This window comes from Sus scrofa, chromosome 1 (assembly GCF_054392235.1).
Source record: "Sus scrofa isolate SSC_HxYL_T2T_F1_AM1 chromosome 1, Sscrofa_HxYL_maternal_Yorkshire_Landrace_v2.0, whole genome shotgun sequence".
In the NCBI taxonomy this organism is placed as follows: Eukaryota; Metazoa; Chordata; class Mammalia; order Artiodactyla; family Suidae; genus Sus; species Sus scrofa.
The window spans coordinates 217849544-217868875 of NC_139383.1; the positions used below are offsets into that span (position 1 = coordinate 217849544).

The window sequence follows — 19332 nt, forward strand, 5'->3', positions numbered from 1 at the left end:
CAGGGACTATCAATAAGCAATGGGCTCTAATTACTACTTAATGTTTACTGTTTCTTGTTCATTATTATTAACTTTTATTATTATAGCACAGTTACAAAGAAATAAAGAACAGGAGTTCCCATCGTGGCGCAGTGGTTAACGAATCCGACTGGGAACCACGAGGTTGCGGGTTCGATCCCTGGCCTTGCTCAGTGGGTTAAGGAACCGGCGTTGCCATGAGCTGTGGTGCAGGTCAAAGATGTGGCTCGGATCCTGTGTTGCTGTGGCTCTGGTGTCAGCTACAGCTCCCATTAGACCCCTAGCCTGGGAACCTCCATATGCCGCCAGAGCAGCCCTAGAAGAGACAAAAAAAATTAAATTAAAATTAAAAAAAATAAAGAACAGATGAGGGACATCATGTTAAAGCATTTAGGACTGTGAGGTTTCCACTGTGGTGAAGTGGAAATGAACCCAACAGTATCCATGAGGATGGGGTCTGATTCCTGGCCTTGCTCAGTGGGTTACGGACCCAGTGCTGCCTTGAGCTGTAGTATAGGTTGCAGATGCAGCTCGGATAGTGTGTTGCTGTGGCTGTGGCATAGGCCAGCAGCTGCAGCTCTGATTTCATCCCTAGCCTGGGAACTTCCATATGCCACAAGTGAGGCCCTAAAAAGCAGGGAAAAAAGAAAAAGGTATTTAGGATTGTTAGCTGATGCTTAGTTGGAATACATAACTAATATTTAAAACTGTTAGTGGTGCTTATTGGAATACAAAACTTGAGTAAAATCTTTCAAACACAAAAACACAAATAATAACAAAACAAACTTAAGGAAAAATTTGCTTTGGGGTCAAATTTTAAAAGTACTTTGGTTAAAATCTTAGAGCTTAGCAATGGTCACCTTTTTTTGGCGGGAAGTAAAGTTTGTTTTTTTCAATTTAATATAATTTTTATTTTATCTTGGAATATAGTTGATTTACAATGTGTTGATTTCAGGTGTACATATTGTGTATGTATGTATACATGTAACTGTATATATATATATATACACACTATTTTTTAGATTCTTTTCCCATATAGGTTATCACAGAATATTGAGTAGAGTTCCCTGTGCTATAGAATAAGTCCTTGTTGAGTATTTTATATACGGTTGTGTGTATATGTTAATCCCATACTCCTAATTTATTCCCCCACTTTACTCTTTTGGTAACCATAAGTTTATTTTTAAAATCTGTGAGTCTGTTTCTGTTTTGTAAATAAGTTCATTTAGAGCACTTGCTTAGCAGGTATCTTAAAATTCCTCTAGTCCAACCTTTGGAGGACTCTCTTCTTCCGCATCCGTGACAGAGAACCATCCACCCTCTGTTTTGAACTTTTCAGAGCAGGGAACTCACTAGTGTCCCCAAAGAAGTCTCATTGCTGGAAAGCTTTAATTGTTGGAAACACAGAGAGACTGCTTAAAGTTTCACTAGTAGGTCAAAATTGAGGTCACTAGTAGTACCTCAAAGCAACAAAGAAGGCTGTACTACATAAAAGTCTGTCAAACATATTCCTATATAAATGTTCAGATTCAGGCTATGGTTCAAAGGAAATAAAGGAGCATAAGACCTTCAAATAATGTTCACAGAATGTCATTTAAGTCACTCTAGAGGAAGCAAGAAAATTCACGTAAGCCCTACTAATTTAATCTATCATAAACATTTAATAAAGGTAATCATAGTTAAAGCGTTTTAAATTTTTCAGAGTTCCCTTCGTGATGTAGCGGGAATGAATCTGACTAGGAACCATGAGGTTGCGGGTTTGATCCCTGGCCTCCCTCAGTGGGTTAAGGATCTGGCGTTGCAGTGAGCTGTGGTGCAGGTCTCAGACACAGCTTGAATCCTGCTTTGCTGTGGCTGTGGCATAGGCCTGCAGCTGTAACTCCAATTCAACCCCTAGCTTGGGAACCTCCATATGCCGTAAGTGTGGCCCTAAAAAGCAAAAAAAAAAAAAATTTCAAACTTCAGTCTGTCAAGTTCCATCTTTAAAATTTTTGCCATTCTCACAATAATTACTACTACTCTAAATACTACATTTGTTTAAATTAACTCATTAGTTAAATGAAATATTTTTAAAAGAAACTATATTACAACTGTTAATAGAAAACCATTATCTACCATAAATAGAAACAAATATTCAAAATGAATATATAACTCTAATGTATAAAGCTATCATTATGCTGTGTACCAATGGGAGTATACATTTCACTCTCTCAGAGGAAATGGTTTAAAACATCTTCTACTGGCTTATTTTTGGAAATGTATTAAACAATTATAAAATTTTTAAAGCACTTTAGATGAAAGAATTTTGAAAAGAAAAAGGTAAAAATCAGTAGAAGCAAGATGCTGGCTCCACCACTTATTAGCTATGTTCTCTGACCCTCATTCAGGCCCAACTGTCACATCTATAAAACAGGGTTAAAATGAGTGCCTAGGAGTTCCCGTCATGGCGCAGTGGTTAACAAATCCGACCGGGAACCATGAGGTTGTGGGTTCAGTCCCTGGCCTTGCTCAGGGGGTTAAGGATCTGGCATTGCTGTGAGCTGTGGTGTAGGTTGCAGATGCGGCTCAGGTCCCCCACTGCTGTGGCTCTGGTGTTGGCCAGTGGCTACAGCTCCGACTGGACCCCTAGCCTGGGAACCTCCATATGCCACGGGAGCAGCCCCAGAAAAGGCAAAAAGACCAAAAAAAAAAAAAAAAAAAAAAGAGTACCTACTAGTGGAGCAACATGCTAAGGCTTTGTCACTGCTGTGGCTCAGGTCATGGCTCTTATATGGGTTCAGTAACCGGCCCAGGAACTTGCACATGTTGCAAATGCTGGGTATGAAGTGAGCTACATGCATGCTAGTTCCCGGCAGCATTATTACTCCTACTATTATTTCTACAATTGGATAAAATCTCAAACATTACCCATCTCCACATAGACCATTTTAGGTGGCCTAGAAGTCAAGGTATTTAAAGATATGGTATTACATCAGTATATATAATATAAAATACATTAATATATTCACTTTCTGGAATCAGAAAGTATTTCTGTATTTCTAGGGCTCCTCGGAATGGCCATGATACTTCAAATTCCAACAGAGCATTTCCATATTTTCCTAGTACTCCACATTCATATTCATATAGATTTCATAAACTCTTAATATTAACTTGGAGAGTTTTACAATATAACACTTACACATTTAGTTTTGCAAAGCTCTCTTGCGCATTATGCTTTTCTCGCTCATATGCATTTTCGACTTCCTTGAATTCATTCTTGATCATTTCCAAATCCGCAACAGCTTCTGCTTGGCTGGCCTTTTCTACCTGCAAAGCTCCTTCAAGGTCTCGAATCCGTAACTACCAGATAACAGAAAAGTAACTGAAGCAAGCAAGGAAACACTAGCACCAATCTCAAATTTAGTAGAATACAATATCAAACAGCAGATTATCATTTGTGCAAACAAGTCTTTCTTTCTGTTCTTGGTTTAAAAAAGGAAAATATACAAAAAGCAGTTTGTTCCCTTTCTCAACATGTTCGGTGGAAAGGAGGAAGAACAGAAGAATACAAACTCAACTGTGCTATGAAAAAGGACTGGCGGATGGATACAATATAACCCACTCCATCAAAAGTGCCTAATTTTTTGATCTTCCAGCCCGTGTGGACATTTCTTTTATAAACATAATAAATTAAATGGTCTTTGAAAACTAAAGGGAAGCATCCTTCCCCTCTTTTGAGAAACATTATTATATGAACATCTTCACAAGCCCTTTAAGAAAGTTAATAGATCTTTTTATTCTTAGAGATTTCCTACTGTAGAAAAGTAAAACCTTTATTATCAAATAATATTATTTGACTAAAATATTTATGGGTGTAGTAATATGACATCTAGGACTTGCTTTGAATCCTGTATTTTGGGAAAATAAGAACAGGTAGCAAGCAAGAGAGTAAAACAACGCAAGGGACAAGAGTAAAAGCAAGAGTTCTCCATCATGTACTTTTGTTTTGATTTTTGAACTATGAGGATGTTTTACCTTTTGGAAAATTAAGTTAAAAACAAAAACAATTTCCTTTATGATCATTATACAACCACAGATGTGATAAATTCGAGTAATAAAAAAAAAACTCAAAAAAAAAAAAAAAAAAACAATTTCCTAAAGTTCAAAAAAAAGAGGGAGGGCAGGGAAAAAAATGCTTTACACTAGATAGAAAATGGGCTTTAGACTCAGGTTGGAGTGCCAGCTCTACAAATTAACTTATGTGCCCTTGGGCATATTAAATTCCAAAAGCTCAGGTTCCTCATCTATAAATGAGATGAACTAAATAATAACCATAATAACAATAATAATATACAGACTATCTACTTTACAGGTTGCTACAAAGATCTAATGAGATGGTATTTACTTAATACTAATGTGTATTTCATATGAAATATAAACATATAACAATTATTTAATAATTGTTTAGATAAATATTTATTAGGCACTTACTATGTGCCAGGCAATGAGCTAGTTTTTTGAGATATATACAATGATCACGAAAATACAGTCTTAGCTCTTGCGAGGAGAGAACAGACCACAACTGCACATGACAAGTGCTTCCTGTCACAGAGACAGGCCCAAATCAAAGAAGAGCTATGAACTCTGTGTGACAGAAGCCTCCCAAGGATGGCAAAAAATCTGAGTTAAAAAAAATGAACTCACCAAGAAATGAAGCCTAGGAAATATGAAAATGTTCCATAAATTAATCTATACAAATAACAATCACCAGAATTATTGTTTCTAATTATCAAGAAGTATTTTGGACTAATTGAAGCATTTATTCTCTCACATTAAAGCAGGGAAGTGGTACAGATATGTAGATATAACTTTGTGAATTTTCAAACTTGGTCTTTTAAACTTTATTATTCCTGGTTGTTATGTCTAAATGCAATGTTTGTAAGTGGAATAATAAACCTAGGAAACATTTTCTTCCATCTACATTGCTATTTTCTGTCAGTAAATATGCACACTTAATCACAAATGATAAACCCATCCAACTGAAAGAAAAGCAGTCTTACAAAATTCTCTGAGTCAACTCTTTTGAATCTACTTTCTCATTTTTATGATACAGCATCCAAACAAATTTAATAACAGAATACACAAAACATATTTTCAACTACAGTGTGTGTTAAGATGGTGATTAATTACAATTACCTAGTAGTCTGGTTTGCTTTTAAACTAGTCTAAAACTGAATTTTGCTAGATGTACATCATCGAAGATACTTGTCAATATTTATAGATATATGATTCAAATATACACCTTTACTTTGTTTTCTAAGTTATAGCACTAAATTGGATATCAAATGTTAATTTTCAATCTACATGAGTAAAAAAATATACATGTAATACATTCCATTTTTATAGCTACTAACAATATATTCTCAGTGATATAACTACAATGAAAGACTTAATTTTGAATTATACTTCTTTCATGAATTTAAAACTTCAGCCTTATTGCCTATTAATGCTGTTTTCAGCAATCCAACCATTTTTTTAAGAAAGGCTTAAATACAAGTTTGCTTCACATACAGAGGTACTCAGACACATTGGTCTGAGAATTTTGTTGGTAAGAGGCATTTCATCAAAGATAAAAGTGAAAAAAAATATGTAAAAATTCTTACAAAGTTAGGTGCATCCTATATCAAGACCTACTTAATACAGTAAAACCAGGCAAATTCTATCAATTAAATTTTAATATAATGGGAAAGACTAATTCTTGAAAGAAAGAAAAAGAAAGAAAGAAAGAAATTTGGACTTATAGAACTTATGTAAAACTATTTACAACAAAGGCTGTGGGTCAGACCTAGTTCATGGCGGTAGTTTGCCAACCCCCAGTTAAATTGCCTTTGCTTCTCTTAGAAGTTACTCCTTGGGGAGTTCCCATCATGGCTCAGTGGTTAACAAATCTGACTAGTATCCATGAGGATGCAGGTTCAATCCATGACCTTGCTCTGTGGGTTATTTCTGTGAGCTGTGGTGTAGGATGCAGACCCAGATTGGATCCTGAGCTGCTGTGGCTGTGGTGTAGGCTGGCTCTGATTTGACCCCTAGCCTGGGAACCTCCATATGCCCATATGCCGCGAATGTGGCCCTGAGGGAAAAAAAAAAAAAAAACAACAACAACAAAAAACAAAAAAAAAAAAAAAAAAAAAAAAAAAAAAAAAAAAAGAGGTTCCTTCTCATTCTCTAAGACCTAGGGAGAGAGACACTTTCCTCGGGATGCCTTCATTTACTTCCTCTCTCAGATCTAAGCCTTCCCTTTATCATGTTCCCACAGTACTTTCGTAGTTATATTTCTAACTATACCCCTAAGTATAGATATATAGCATCTCCAGAAATGGAATGTTTAAGTCCCCAAAAAAGCTCATTCATCTTTAAACCTTCAGCTCTTAATAGTGACAGGAGGTATGCACAGGATATACACTCAATCAACAAAGGTGGGTATTTTTTAAATGTTTTCAAATAGAAATTCATCCCATAGCTGTCGACAAAAATAATAACAGTCTGATCAGCAAATCTTCCTGTAATGGGCCAGATGGCAAATATTTTGGACCTTGAAGGCCATAAGGTCTCTGTCACAAATACTCCACTTTGCCAGTGTAGCAAAAAAAAAAAAAAAAAAAGAAAGAAAAAAAAGCCCCACAGACAAGAAAAAACTTCATAGGAACACACAGTGGATAAGATTCAGCCTGTGCACTGTAGCAGGCCAGCTCCTCTCCAACAGAGCAAAGACGATCCTCAACTATAGGTTTAGCGTAGCTTAACAATATGCTACCCATTGTAAATGCACACCTTAGTTCACTGAACATAACGCTGCTGTCCCTAGATTAATAAAAACCCTACCAAAAAAAAATTTGTTGTCATTTTACCTGAATAATTTCAGAATTAAATTTTGATTCCAAATGTGCTGCTCTTTCTGCTTCAATACTCTCTTCCAATTTCCTCACTCTTAGAGTAGTTGCCTGAAAACAAATTAAAAGTTTAAACTCACATTTAAATTGGATATAGATGATTATACTGTAATTAGCACTTTAGACTACTGTAGCCTATTTTTTTTTAATTTGCTAGAGTGTAAAATTCATGTTCTAAAAATCACGTAGGGAGTTCTCATCATGGCTCAGCAGAAACAAATGTGACTAGTATCCATAAGGATGCAGGTTCGATCCCTGGCCTTGCTCAATGAATTAAGGATCCAGCATTGTCGTGACCTGTGGTATAGGTCGCAGATGTGGCTCGGATCTAGCGTTGCTGTGGCTGTGGTGTAGGCTGGCGGCTGTAGCTCCAGTTAGACCCCCTAGCCTGAGAACTTCCATATGCCACAAGTGCGGCCCTAAAAAGAAAAATAATAATAATTTAAATTTTTTTAAAATAAAAATCATGTAAAAATCATTTTCAGGAAGAAAGTTCCAGAACTTGCTTACCTTTCCTTAAGGTACAATTTACATATAATAAATTACACATATTGAAAGTGTTTAATTTGGTCACTTGTATACATACACCCAAAAAATCATTGCTTATGTTTCTTGGTAATCCCTACATCCAGCTCTCACTATCTCACCCCCACCCCACATAACCAATGACGATCTGCTTTTTCACTACAGATCATTTCTTATTTTCCAGAATTTTATAAAAATTGAATCACACAGTGCATATACTTTACCGTCTGGCTTCTCTCTCTGATATAACTATTTTCAGGTTCATCCAAATGGTTTCATGCATTACCATGTCGCTTGTTATTGTTAAGGTGTCTCACTGTGTTGATACACCACGATTCACTTATCAATTCACCTGTTAATTGACATTTGACTTGTTTCCAGTTTTGGCTATACCAATGAATCTGCTCTGAGCATTTGTATACAAGTCTTTGTATGGACATATTTTTCTGGGATAAAATAAAGGGTAGAATGACTCAGTCAGATGGTAGGTGTATGTTTAATGTCTTATGAAACTGTGTTTTGCAAATTGTTTCCAATTTATACATCTTCATCCACAGTCAGCATGGTCATTTTTTTGGGTTATCTGGGGGGAAGGGTTAGACATTCAAATGAAAATGTAATGATATCTCACATTAGTTTCAATTCTCATTTTCACAATAACTAATGACATTGAGCATCTTTTCATGTAATTATTTACCATCTGTTTATCCTCTTTGGTAAAGTTTCTGCTTAAATCTTTTCCTCATTTTTTAATTGGGTTGTTTACTTATTATTGAAATTGAGAGTTCATTATATAATCTGGATAAAAGTCATTTGTGGATGTGATTTGCAAGTATTGCTCCCGGTCTCCAGCTTGTCTTTTCATTCTCTTAACAGTAATGTCTTTTATATAGCAAAAGTTTTCATTATGACGAAGTCTATCTAATTTATTAATTTTTCAAGCAGGAGTCAGCTTCTGACCAGAAGTACAAGAGCTATATTTTTTTTAATGTCATTTTTGTTGAGGAAATGCAATCCTGGGAAACACTGTATTCCTAGTCCCAAAGAAGGTTCTAGTTATTTCCAAACCTGTTAGGGGCTGAGCAAGTAAGGCTATGGGAGTACCTCACTGCACATGTCTCAGAATAACATTCAGCAAAGAAAAGCCACATCTATAGAGTCCTATCTGTCAAATACAGATAGTTCAATATTGATAGAGGACATTACTAATTTAACTTCCTTTCTTCGATAAAATTTGAGAAAGAAATGTTTCTAATAGCTATAATGACTCAATCATTTAGCCTAAGTTGAATGGTTTTTTTTTTTTTTTTTTTTTCATTTTTTTGGGCCACATCTGCTTTCATATGGAGGTTCCCAGGCTAGGGGTCAAATTGGACCTGTAGCTGCTGGCCTACACCACAGCCACAGCAACGTGGGATCCAAGCCATCTCTGCAGCCTACACCACTGCCACAGCAAAGCCAGATCCTTAACCCACTGAGCAAGGCCAGGGATCAAACCTGCAAGCTCATGGTTCCTAGTCATGGATCAAAGGATCAAAATAAGCAAATAGCTAATAAAGGGAAAACAGAAGAAACAAGCTTAACAATATTAATGTGTTTGTTCAGTTCCAATCAAGATAAGCATTATATTTTAATAAAATAAAGAATGTTTGGCGACTTCATAATAAAATAATTCATCTTCTTTTCATTTTCCATATATATGTTATGTCATATTATCTGATTCTTACTCCAAAAGCCAAGAAGACTTTTTTTTCTGCCTAAACCAAAATTAAATGCACTGAAATTATAAATTAGAGATATCTTTATTTTCATATATTCCTATTCTAAAGGAAAGGTCCAGAAGAAAACAAATTTATAAGCTGTTTATTATTACTAAAACAATAAATTAATTAGTAAGGATAGCAAAAAACTTCAAATCTTTAAACAATTTTCTTCCAAAAGTGAGTTTTGTTGATAGACTTAATTAAATTAAAGACTTCCTTATAAATACTCTTTTCAAATCTTCTAGTCTGGTGAACTAACTATTATGACCAGCAGAGGGTGCTAGAGGAACACCAATTTGCTGTTCACAAAATTTTTTTTTCTCCAATATCACCCTCAAGAACTAGTACAATCATAATCTGTCTCTCACTAGTATCCAATCCTAATGTAATCAACAATGAAAGAGCAGAAAGCATAACAGAATTCATACTAAAATACAAAATCCAACACAAATTCATGTATACCACCAGCCAAGTTAACTATATACAAGTTTGCCTGTAATACAAGTATTATACTACATACTATCTGTTCCTTAACACTATGAACATCAGAGTTCTTTATGACACAAAGTGATGATACATTTTATCATTTATTAACTGTTTTTCACATCCTTTCTGACTGCAATATACTGTCAAGAGATTTTTACTCCAGTAAATTCTGTATATTCATTGTACCCATTTTTTTTACTTTATGATTTATGTCTCATTAAATCACAATAAACCCAGTGAGATAATATACTCCACACAAGGGTGTTCATTCTTTGAAAAAGGCAACATAGAGAACATATAATTCTATCACAAGCCAGGGCATAAGCTGCAAACTCCGTTTCAGCAACAGAACCAACCAAACACATCCAAATCACATTTGTTCTCCACACCAAATCTGCTCCCACGGCTTCCATGGACTTGTTTCAAAAGTTTCACAAAAGTTATGAAAACATTTGTGTACAATGAATTTGCTGAGAGACTGGGCAAAAAACAGCTCCTACTATATCTTTCCTCCCAGAGAGAATATACCCAGCTCAGAGGATATGCATAAACTTAAAGCAGAAAGACTCCAATATACGAAATTAAGCCCACTTAAATGGACATCAAGAAAAATAGGGGAGGAGTTCCCATTGTAGCTCAGTAGTAATGAACCCAATTAGGATCCATGAGGATGTGGATTGGATCCTTAGCCTTAATCAGTGGGTTAAGGATCTGGCATTGCCATGAGCTGTGGTGTAGGTTGCAGATGTGGCTCAGATCCTGTGTTGCTGTGGCTGTGGCACAGGGCAGAAGCTGTAGCTCTGATTCAACCTCTAGCCTGGGAACTTCCACATGCCTCAGGTGTGGAGCTAAAAAGCAGGAAGGGAGGGAGGGAGGGAAGGAGGGAGGAAGGAAGGAAAGAAGGAAGGAAGGAAGGAAGGAAGGAAGGAAGGAAAAGAAAGAAAGAAGGAAGGAAGGAAAGAAGGAAGGAAAGAAAGAAAGGAAGAAAGAAAGAAAGGAAGGAAGGAAGGAGAAAAGAAATAAAAATAGGGGAAGAAATATCACATATACATATCAATTAGAAATTTCTCTATGTAGCACTATTTCCTAAATAGTTTCACAGTTTACCACAGGATGTCAACAACAGCGTAAAGAGAAAGTGGTTGTTTTAACTATTTTTCCAGATTTTATCACATGATAATTCCTATTAATGAACACTCTTACAAGTAACCAACACAGTAATAATCCATCTTCAAAAAGATGATTCTAAGGGACTGAATCCTCATAGACTAATTAATTCTAAAACAGTTATTTCAGTAGTATTATTTTATTACATTTTAGTGGTTGTAAATAAGTGTATAAACAATTAACTGCAATACTTATTCCCTACCTATGTGGGGGAAAACGTGTAGTTACTACACTGGGAGCCCTTAAACTGAAGATCTCAAAGTACTTTTTTCATTACCAAAAAAGATATCTTAACAGTGTCAAAATCTCTAAGTATTTTTACAAGTATTTGAAAAACAGAAGCATCATAAAATTACACTACTTAAACTAAAGTCGTATGTTGAGGAGTCATAACTAAGAACATATGAGTCCTGGAGTTCCCGTCGTGGCGCAGTGGTTAATGAATCCCACTAGGAACGATGAGGTTGCAGGTTCGGTCCCTAGCCTCACTCAGTGGGTTAAGGATCCGGCGTTGCCATGGGCTATGGTATGGGTCGCAGATGTGGCTCAGATACCGTGTTGCTGTGGCTCTGGTGTAGGCCAGCGGCTACAGCTCCGATTAGACCCTTAGCCTGGGAACCTCCATAACCGCGGGTGCAGCCCTAAAAAAGGCAAAAAGATAAAAAATAAAATAAAATAAAATAAATAATTTTAAAAATAGATCACAGTTCACCAAAAAAAAGACATATCAGTCCTTTACTATTTATCTTCCTTGTTCCAATCAAAAAACTTGAAAACTAATATTATTATTCAATTAAGCTGATGTTTAATGTGGGCCATTTTTTAGCACCAGTACTGCAAGTGCCACATCCACACGAGAGAATGTATATAGTATTTATGTTAGTGTCACTGGTGACATCAATCCTACAATTGAATACTAATATTCCATAGTTTTCAAAGAAGTTTCATGTGTATTTTGTCATATAACACAACACTATGGTAGATTTTACAAAACAAGCCAATACAATACAATACATAATATTTCAGGCCTTTATAAAACATTATTTGAATATCGGGGGGGGGTGTTTTCGAGGGGTTTTGGTTGTTTTTGTGTGTGTGTCTGTGTGTTTTGTCTTCTTATAGCCACACCCACAGCATATGGAAGTTCCCAGGTTAGGGGTCGAATTGGAGCTGCAGCCACCAGGCTATGCCACAGCCACAGCAATGCCAGACCCGAGCCCCGTCTGCAAACAAGACCACATCTTGGGGCAACACTGGATCCTTAACCCACTGAGCAAGGCCAGGGATCAAACCCATATCCTCATGGATACTAGTCAGGTTCATTACCACAGAGCCACAACGGAAACTCCCTGGGTTTTTTTAAGTGGCTCTCTTACATTGCACATAGCCAGCACACTAAATGAGAAAAACCACTCTAGTCAGAGGCAAAATTAATGCTCCTTTTGTGACATGGAACAGGGGACCTGCTTTGTAAAAGTGAACAGCTGACCTCCTAATTAGCGAACTTTGATTCACTAAATTCTACCTTAAAAGAAATCCTAAAATATTATATTCTCAATCCCATTAAGTGAACACTACTTTTAAAAATATTTACAAGGTTATCAAAGGCAAATGAACAGGTTTGCAGTTTTCCATGATCCTCTCATTGATGTTTACTATACAGGTCAACCAAATAGGAAAGGAGAATATTTAAAGAGTACCTACCATATGCCAGATACCACAGTAGGTCCTCAGCTGTTATTATAAGGCCAAAAGGGGTATGGACAAATATATAAGCATCTCTGTTATAAGTAAGGAGGAAAAGTGGAGTTCCCGTCGTGGCGCAGTGGTTAACGAACCCGACTAGGAACCATGAGGTTGAGGGTTCGATCCCTGCCCTTGCTCAGTGGGTTAACGATCCGGCGTTGCCGTGAGCTGTGGTGTAGGTTGCAGACGCGGCTCGGATCCCGCGTTGCTGTGGCTCTGGCGTAGGCCGGTGGCTACAGCTCCGATTCAACCCCTAGCCTGGGAACCTCCATATGCTGCGGGAGCGGCCCAAGAAATAGCAACAACAACAACAACAACAACAAAAAAAAAAAAGGACAAAAGACAAAAAAATAAAAAATAAAAAAAATAAAAAGTATTTAAAAAATTTAAAAAAATAAAAAAATAAGTAAGGAGGAAAAGAACCTGTGTTGTGGATGAAAACTTAATTATCTCTAATTGGTGCTCCCTATATTCTCTGCTGTAAATTACAATTTATTTGTAACTTTTATTAATAGCCAAGTCATAATTGTTTTTGAGAATCCTCTCGCTTATCTTAAACAGACTCACTTAAAATAGTCCTCACTATAAAATTTCACAGCAGTTTCAAGAAACAGCCAAATGTACAAATATTCAGAGCTCTATGTGCCCAGTATCTTGACCATGGTGAACTGTTCAGTTTGAGGAACCCCAAGTTAGTCAGTGAGGATGGCAGCAATCAGAGGCTTAACAATTTCAGAACAGACAAAGGCAATGGGATGACTAGAGGAATAAATTAGAGAACAAAGAAATTTTTTTATTCACAAGGAATAAATAATGAAGCATATCACACTCAGATTGTAAAACAGTTTAATGGGAAAAATTTATTACTTTTAAGGTATAATAAAAGAAACCACAGACAATGAAATAGGAAATTTAAAGAAAAGAATTTACAAACCACAAATTCTGATTGGCCTGGTAATAAATTAATTTAGAGTTTGGTTTGGGGTTTGGGGTTTTTGTTTGGTTTGGTTTGGATTTTTTAGGGCTGCAAGTGCAGCATATGGAAGTTTCCAGGCTATGGGTCAAATTGGAGTTGCAGCTGCTGGCCTACACCACAGCCATAGCCACGCCAGATCCAGCCATGTCTATGACCTCCACCACAGCTCACAGCAACACTGGATCCTTAACCAGGAATCGAACCTGCATCGTCATGAATCCTAGTCAGGCTCATTACCACTGAGCCACAATGGGAACTCCTAATTTACCATCTTTAAAATCATCTTTGGAGTTCTCCTGTGGCATAGTGAGTTAAGGATCTGGCATCGTCATTGCAGCGACTTAAGTGGCCACTGTGGCAAAGGTTCAATCCCTGGTCTGGGAACTTTCTTCCACATGCCATGGGCACAGCCAAAAAATAAATAAATTTCAAAAAATAAAATAAAAGCATCGTTACCTTTTCTGGCAAAAAAAAAAAAACTTCAATATTTAACAAAATTTTAATCAACTTCCAATTTTAAAATCCATTATGAACATAAATACAAAAATATGTGTACTTATAAAATTGTATAACCCAGGTTATTTTATTATTTACCTATTGTAGCTTTTAATCAACACAAATGGATGTTTAAAAAATCTTTCCTACAAACACACGATGGCTTTAAAAAGATGATTCATCTTAAGTTGCTTCATGGACAATCTGAAAGATGAGATTCATCTTTTCCTTTTTCACTTGAGCATAGTACATGAGTAGAGAAAAAGGCTATATTCTATCCTTCTATATGTTACTATCATACAGAATATGACCAACAAAAGCAATTCAGAATTTGTTTGCAATGACCTCTCTCTCTCTCGTAATCATAACAAGATTCTTCAGGTCTCTCAGAATTAGGTTTGCATCTTCTTTTTTCTCTTATTGAGTTAAGTTTATTTCCCATGATAAAAAAAAAAGAAAAAAAAAAAAAAACTCCTCTAGTTGTAAAGAGGTTTATAAACCATGGATATTTCTTTTTCCGGTTCACTTTTCCCTTGATTCTGTGATATCCAGAACCACATGTAGAAAATTGGATTGAGCAGGGTTTTTTTAATCTAAGAAACCATTGATCCATGTTTAAGATGATTAAGCCACACAATGGTCTATAGCCTGTCAGATTTTTTTTTTATTTCTATATATATATAGAGAGAGAAACAGGTCTAGGCACATAAAGAAATCATCTTTTCATGAAATATAACTGTTAAAGCTTCACGAAAATATAAAACATTTAGTGGGCTAAAGAGCTGTTAGGTGCTTTGGTCTGATATTATTGACATTAAATATGTTATATTAAATTAAATTTTAACAATTTTCAAAAATACCACTGACAATTATTTAAGTACCTAGAATTCCTAGTACTTAATGTCTCCACAAGTGAAGGTAAAACTGGCATAAACTACTCTCTACAAATTTAACTTTTCCTTCATTATGTCTTGAAGGACATCTGGTGACCAGGACCATCTTCATCTGGTCAAATGGCCCATACAAAATACACTCGCTTAAATATTTAAAGCAAAAATTTGTAAGATGTCTAAATATGAAGAATCATAGATATCAGAGAGTCACAGGACTATACTTGTCCACTTAAAATTCTTATAAATATAATAAAAATAGAGACTGTCTGGATTATCCTCAAAGCTTCAAATTCTCCAAACACAGAGACCTGGTATTATCAAAAGTGATTACAGAGTTTAACTTTCAGGTCTTCATCTCCATCCCAACTGGTCAAACAACCACCCCTCCCTAAGCACTACACAAACCTACCAACTGGAGGTTTATTATCTGGAAAATATCAGCATGACACCAAGGCAGGACACAGAGATATAATGGATGGGAAGAACAGAAATTGGGAGAGGAGGGTTGGAGCACAAGAGAAAGTTCGTATACTGAAAATATAATACAGTTTTTTTCTCCATTTCCTTCTCCCATGTAATAACCACTAAAGAGGAAATTAGCAGATTATTCTTGGTATAAACTAGAGAAACAAAAAGAAAAGACTTCTAGATTGTAACATATCAACATTTCCCAATGAAATATTTGGCACATGTACGGTAAGGCTTCCCCGAAGCCAAAACTCATATTCAACCGCCTACTCAACAACTCCAGGTGGATACATCAAATTTAACAGGTCTAAAACCAAACTCTTCATCTCTCCCAAATTTATACCACTTGCATTCTTGACCACTTGAGTAAATGACAATACCGCTCTCCCAAATTTAGGCTCAACCCAAAATCTCTGGCATTATCCTTTACTTCTCTTTTTTCTCTCACAAGGCAGGTCCAATAAATCTGAAAATCCTACTGGTTTTATCTTCTAAAACATATAAATCTGACCACCTCCTCTACAACTATCTTGTTCTAAAGCACCATAATCTTTCATCTAGATTACTTTAAAAGTCTCCTAAATGGGCCTCTTACACAGTCTCCTGTCGTGGCTCAGTGGGAACAAACTCGACTAGTATCCATGAGGACACGAGTTCAATCCCTGGCCTCACTCAATGGTTTAAGGATCTGGTATTGCCATGGGCTGTGGTGTAGGTCACGGAGGCAGCTCAGATCCCATGCTGCTCTGGCTGTGGTGTACGCTGGCAGTTGCAGCTCCAATTTGACCCCTAGCCTGGTAACTTCCATATGCCTTGGGTGTGGCCCTAAAAAATAAATAAATAAATAAAAATTTTTTTAAAAACATTAAAATATTAAAGAAAAAGGTCTCCTAAATGACCTCTTACAATCTATCTTCCAAAGAGTATACAGAATGATGATGCTTTCAAAACAAATCAGAGAGGACATATCACTCCTATGCTCAAAACCTTCCAATGGCTTTCCTTCTCAGAAAGAAAGCCAAAGTTCTTACAATGAACTGCAAAAGACCTTCAAGTTTCTATAAAATCTGCCTACCATGCTATGTATCCCACTAGCCTCTCTCTTGCTCATTCCATTTCAGTCACAATGGCCCACTGGCTATTCCCCAAACTTTCCAAGCACACTCACATTTCATGGCCTTTGTACCTTCTATTCCTTCTACCTAGAATCTCTTCCTCTAGATAGCCACATGGCTCAATCCCTTTATTCCCTCAGGTCTCTGCTCAAATGCCATCCTATCAATAGGTGAGCCTTCCTTGACCACTAACACAAGAGGGTAACCATTCTATCCCATCATTTACTACTCCCCTCATCTGCTTTATTCCTCTCCATAGGGCTTATTATGTTCTGTTTTATTTAAAGTGTGATTCTCCCTGGGAGGAGTGTGAATTTCAAGAGGGAAGAGGCTTTGTTTTAGTCACTGCTCAAACAAACTAAAGTGTGCTGGACACTCTCGGTATTTTCTAAATAAACTAATGAATAGGCAAAATATAGGAACAGGATGTGAGAAAAATGGTACAGAGAATAAGAGAAACTAAAAAGAAAACAAAAAATATTCAATTAGAAGATCAGGATAGTCAAGGAAATCTCCCATGAAGCAACAATAACAAAAAAAAAGAGAGAGAGAGAAAGAAAATAGGTAAGAAAAGCAAAACATCAATCCAACTAGACTAACAAGCGAATAATTAAAAGCACAAGGAAGAGAGAATGGAAAAAACCCTGAGGAGGAAATTATGAAGAAATTGCACAAAATAAAGAATTTGAGTCTCCTAATTAAAATGGCCACCAAATGCCCTGCACAGTGAATGCAAAAATCTATAGTAAGAAACACTGTTTATCTTCGATATTGTGAATTTTCATAGTCAGCAGGAACTCTGCAGCAGAAATAGCTTGGTCTCTTCACAAATTCGAGGGAAAAAGAAAGCTACAGATGGCGAACCTATAGCAGAGAGACTTAGAGACATAACAACCAATTATAACATGTTAGCCCTAATAGGGTTTCTGATTAAAACAAACTGTACTCATTTATGCCATTTATGGAGCAATTTGAAAGTTGAATAATGTCTGGATATTTGATTATATTAAGTAATTACTGCTTATTTAGGGTTTGATATTGATAATGTAGTTCTAAATAAAAGACCTCTTTTTTCTTAGAAATCACAATGAAATATTTCTGGCTAGAAAGACATGATGCCTATGAATTGTTTCAATATAATACGGAAAGAAGGAAAGTAAGTGGGGGTATAAGTGATCTAAGATTGCCCATAAGTGGATAATTGCTGAAGCTGGTGATGGATACACTAGGTTCATTATACTATGCTGTCTGCATCTTTTAAGCTTAAAGTTTTCCATTTTAAAAAGTGGGAAAAAAGGAAAAAGGAACCTCAAGTACTGTTGGTCGGAATATAAATTAGAGAATTAGTGCAGCCACTCTGGAAAACAGAATGGAGATTCATCAAAAAACTAAAAATGGGAGTTCCCATTGTGGCACAGAGGAAATGAATCCAACTAGGAACCATGAGGTTGCGGGTTCGATCCCTGGCCTCACTCAGTGGGTTAAGGATCCGGTGTTGCCATGAGCTGTGGTGACGGTCACAGACGTGGCTCAGATCTGGCGTTGCTGTGGCTCTGATGTAGGCGGAGGCTACAGTTCCAATTGGACCCCTAGCCTGGGATCCTCTGTGTGCCATGGGTGCAGCCCTATAAAGACAAAAAAGACAAATAAATAAATAAATAAATAAATAAGGAAGTACCATATTATCCAGCAATTCCACTCTTGGGTATTTATCCAAAGAAAATGAAAATACTAATTAGAAAAGATGCATGCACTTCTATGTGCATTGCAGCGTTATTCACAACACTGAAGCTATCTATGGAAGCAATCTAAGCGCCTACCAATAGATGAATAAATAAAGAAGATGTACTGTATGTATAAGTGAAATAAGTCATACAGAGAAAGACAAAATACTATTTGATTTCACTTATATGTGGAATCTAAAAAAACAAATGAACAAACATAACAACAACAACAAAATGGTTACAGATAGAGAAAACAAAGGATTGCTAGAAGTAGGAAAGGAAAAATAGGTGAAGGAGATTAAGAGGTACAAACTTCTGGCTGCAAAATAAATGAGTCACAGGTATAACATGTACAGTGTGAGGAATACAGCAAATAACTATGTAATATCTTTGTATGGTAACTTATCGTAACCAGACTTAACAGTGATCATTGTGAAATGTGCAGAAATATCAAATCACTATGCTGCATAACAGGAATTAACACATTGTTGCAGGTCAATTATACTTCAAAAAACAAGGTGTTCCCATTGTGGCTCATCGGGTTAAGGACCCAACATTGTCTCGGTGAGGATGTAGTTTCCATCCCTGACCTCGCTCAGCGGGTTAGGATCTGGTATTGCTGCAAGCTGCAGCATAAGTCACAGATGCAGCTAGGATCTGGTGTTGCTGTGGCTGTCTGTGATATAGGCGGCAGCTGCAGCTACAATTCAACCCCTAACCTGGAAACTTCCATGTGCCGCAAGGGCAACCATAAAAAGAAAAAAAAACTCACTGAAAAAGAGATCAGATTTATGGTTACCAAAGATGGGGGGGGGGAGCAGCGTGTAAATTGGATGAAAGCAGTCAAAAGGTACAAACTTTCAGTTATAAGACAAATAAGTACTAGGGATGTCATATACAACATATATATAATTAACACTGCTGTATATTAAATTGAAAGTTGTTAAGAGAGTTATTCCTAAGAGTTCTTATTATAAGAAAAAAAATTTTTTTCCATTTCTCTAAATTTTTAACTATATGAAAT

General features: G+C 36.3%; 2 protein-coding genes across 36 annotated transcripts in view; one reads left to right on the plus strand and one right to left on the minus strand.

The window, feature by feature from the left end:
* The window catches only part of CCDC171 (coiled-coil domain containing 171), a 351755-nt gene that overhangs the window by 267686 nt on the left and 64737 nt on the right, over positions 1–19332 (minus strand). For all 35 annotated transcript variants that reach the window (XR_014821448.1, XR_014821447.1, XM_084985088.1 and 32 more), the window contains 2 exons: positions 6909–7001; positions 3197–3357 (listed from right to left, as the gene is read on the minus strand). Coding sequence is in view for 20 of the 35 variants with exons in the window: in XM_084985088.1 (XP_084841214.1) it covers positions 3197–3357; positions 6909–7001 (254 nt within the window). In the remaining 15 variants the exon portion in view is untranslated. The remainder of the gene's footprint in view (positions 1–3196; positions 3358–6908; positions 7002–19332) is intronic.
* Positions 1–19332, plus strand: part of TTC39B (tetratricopeptide repeat domain 39B) — a 562176-nt gene that overhangs the window by 130792 nt on the left and 412052 nt on the right. The window lies entirely within an intron of this gene.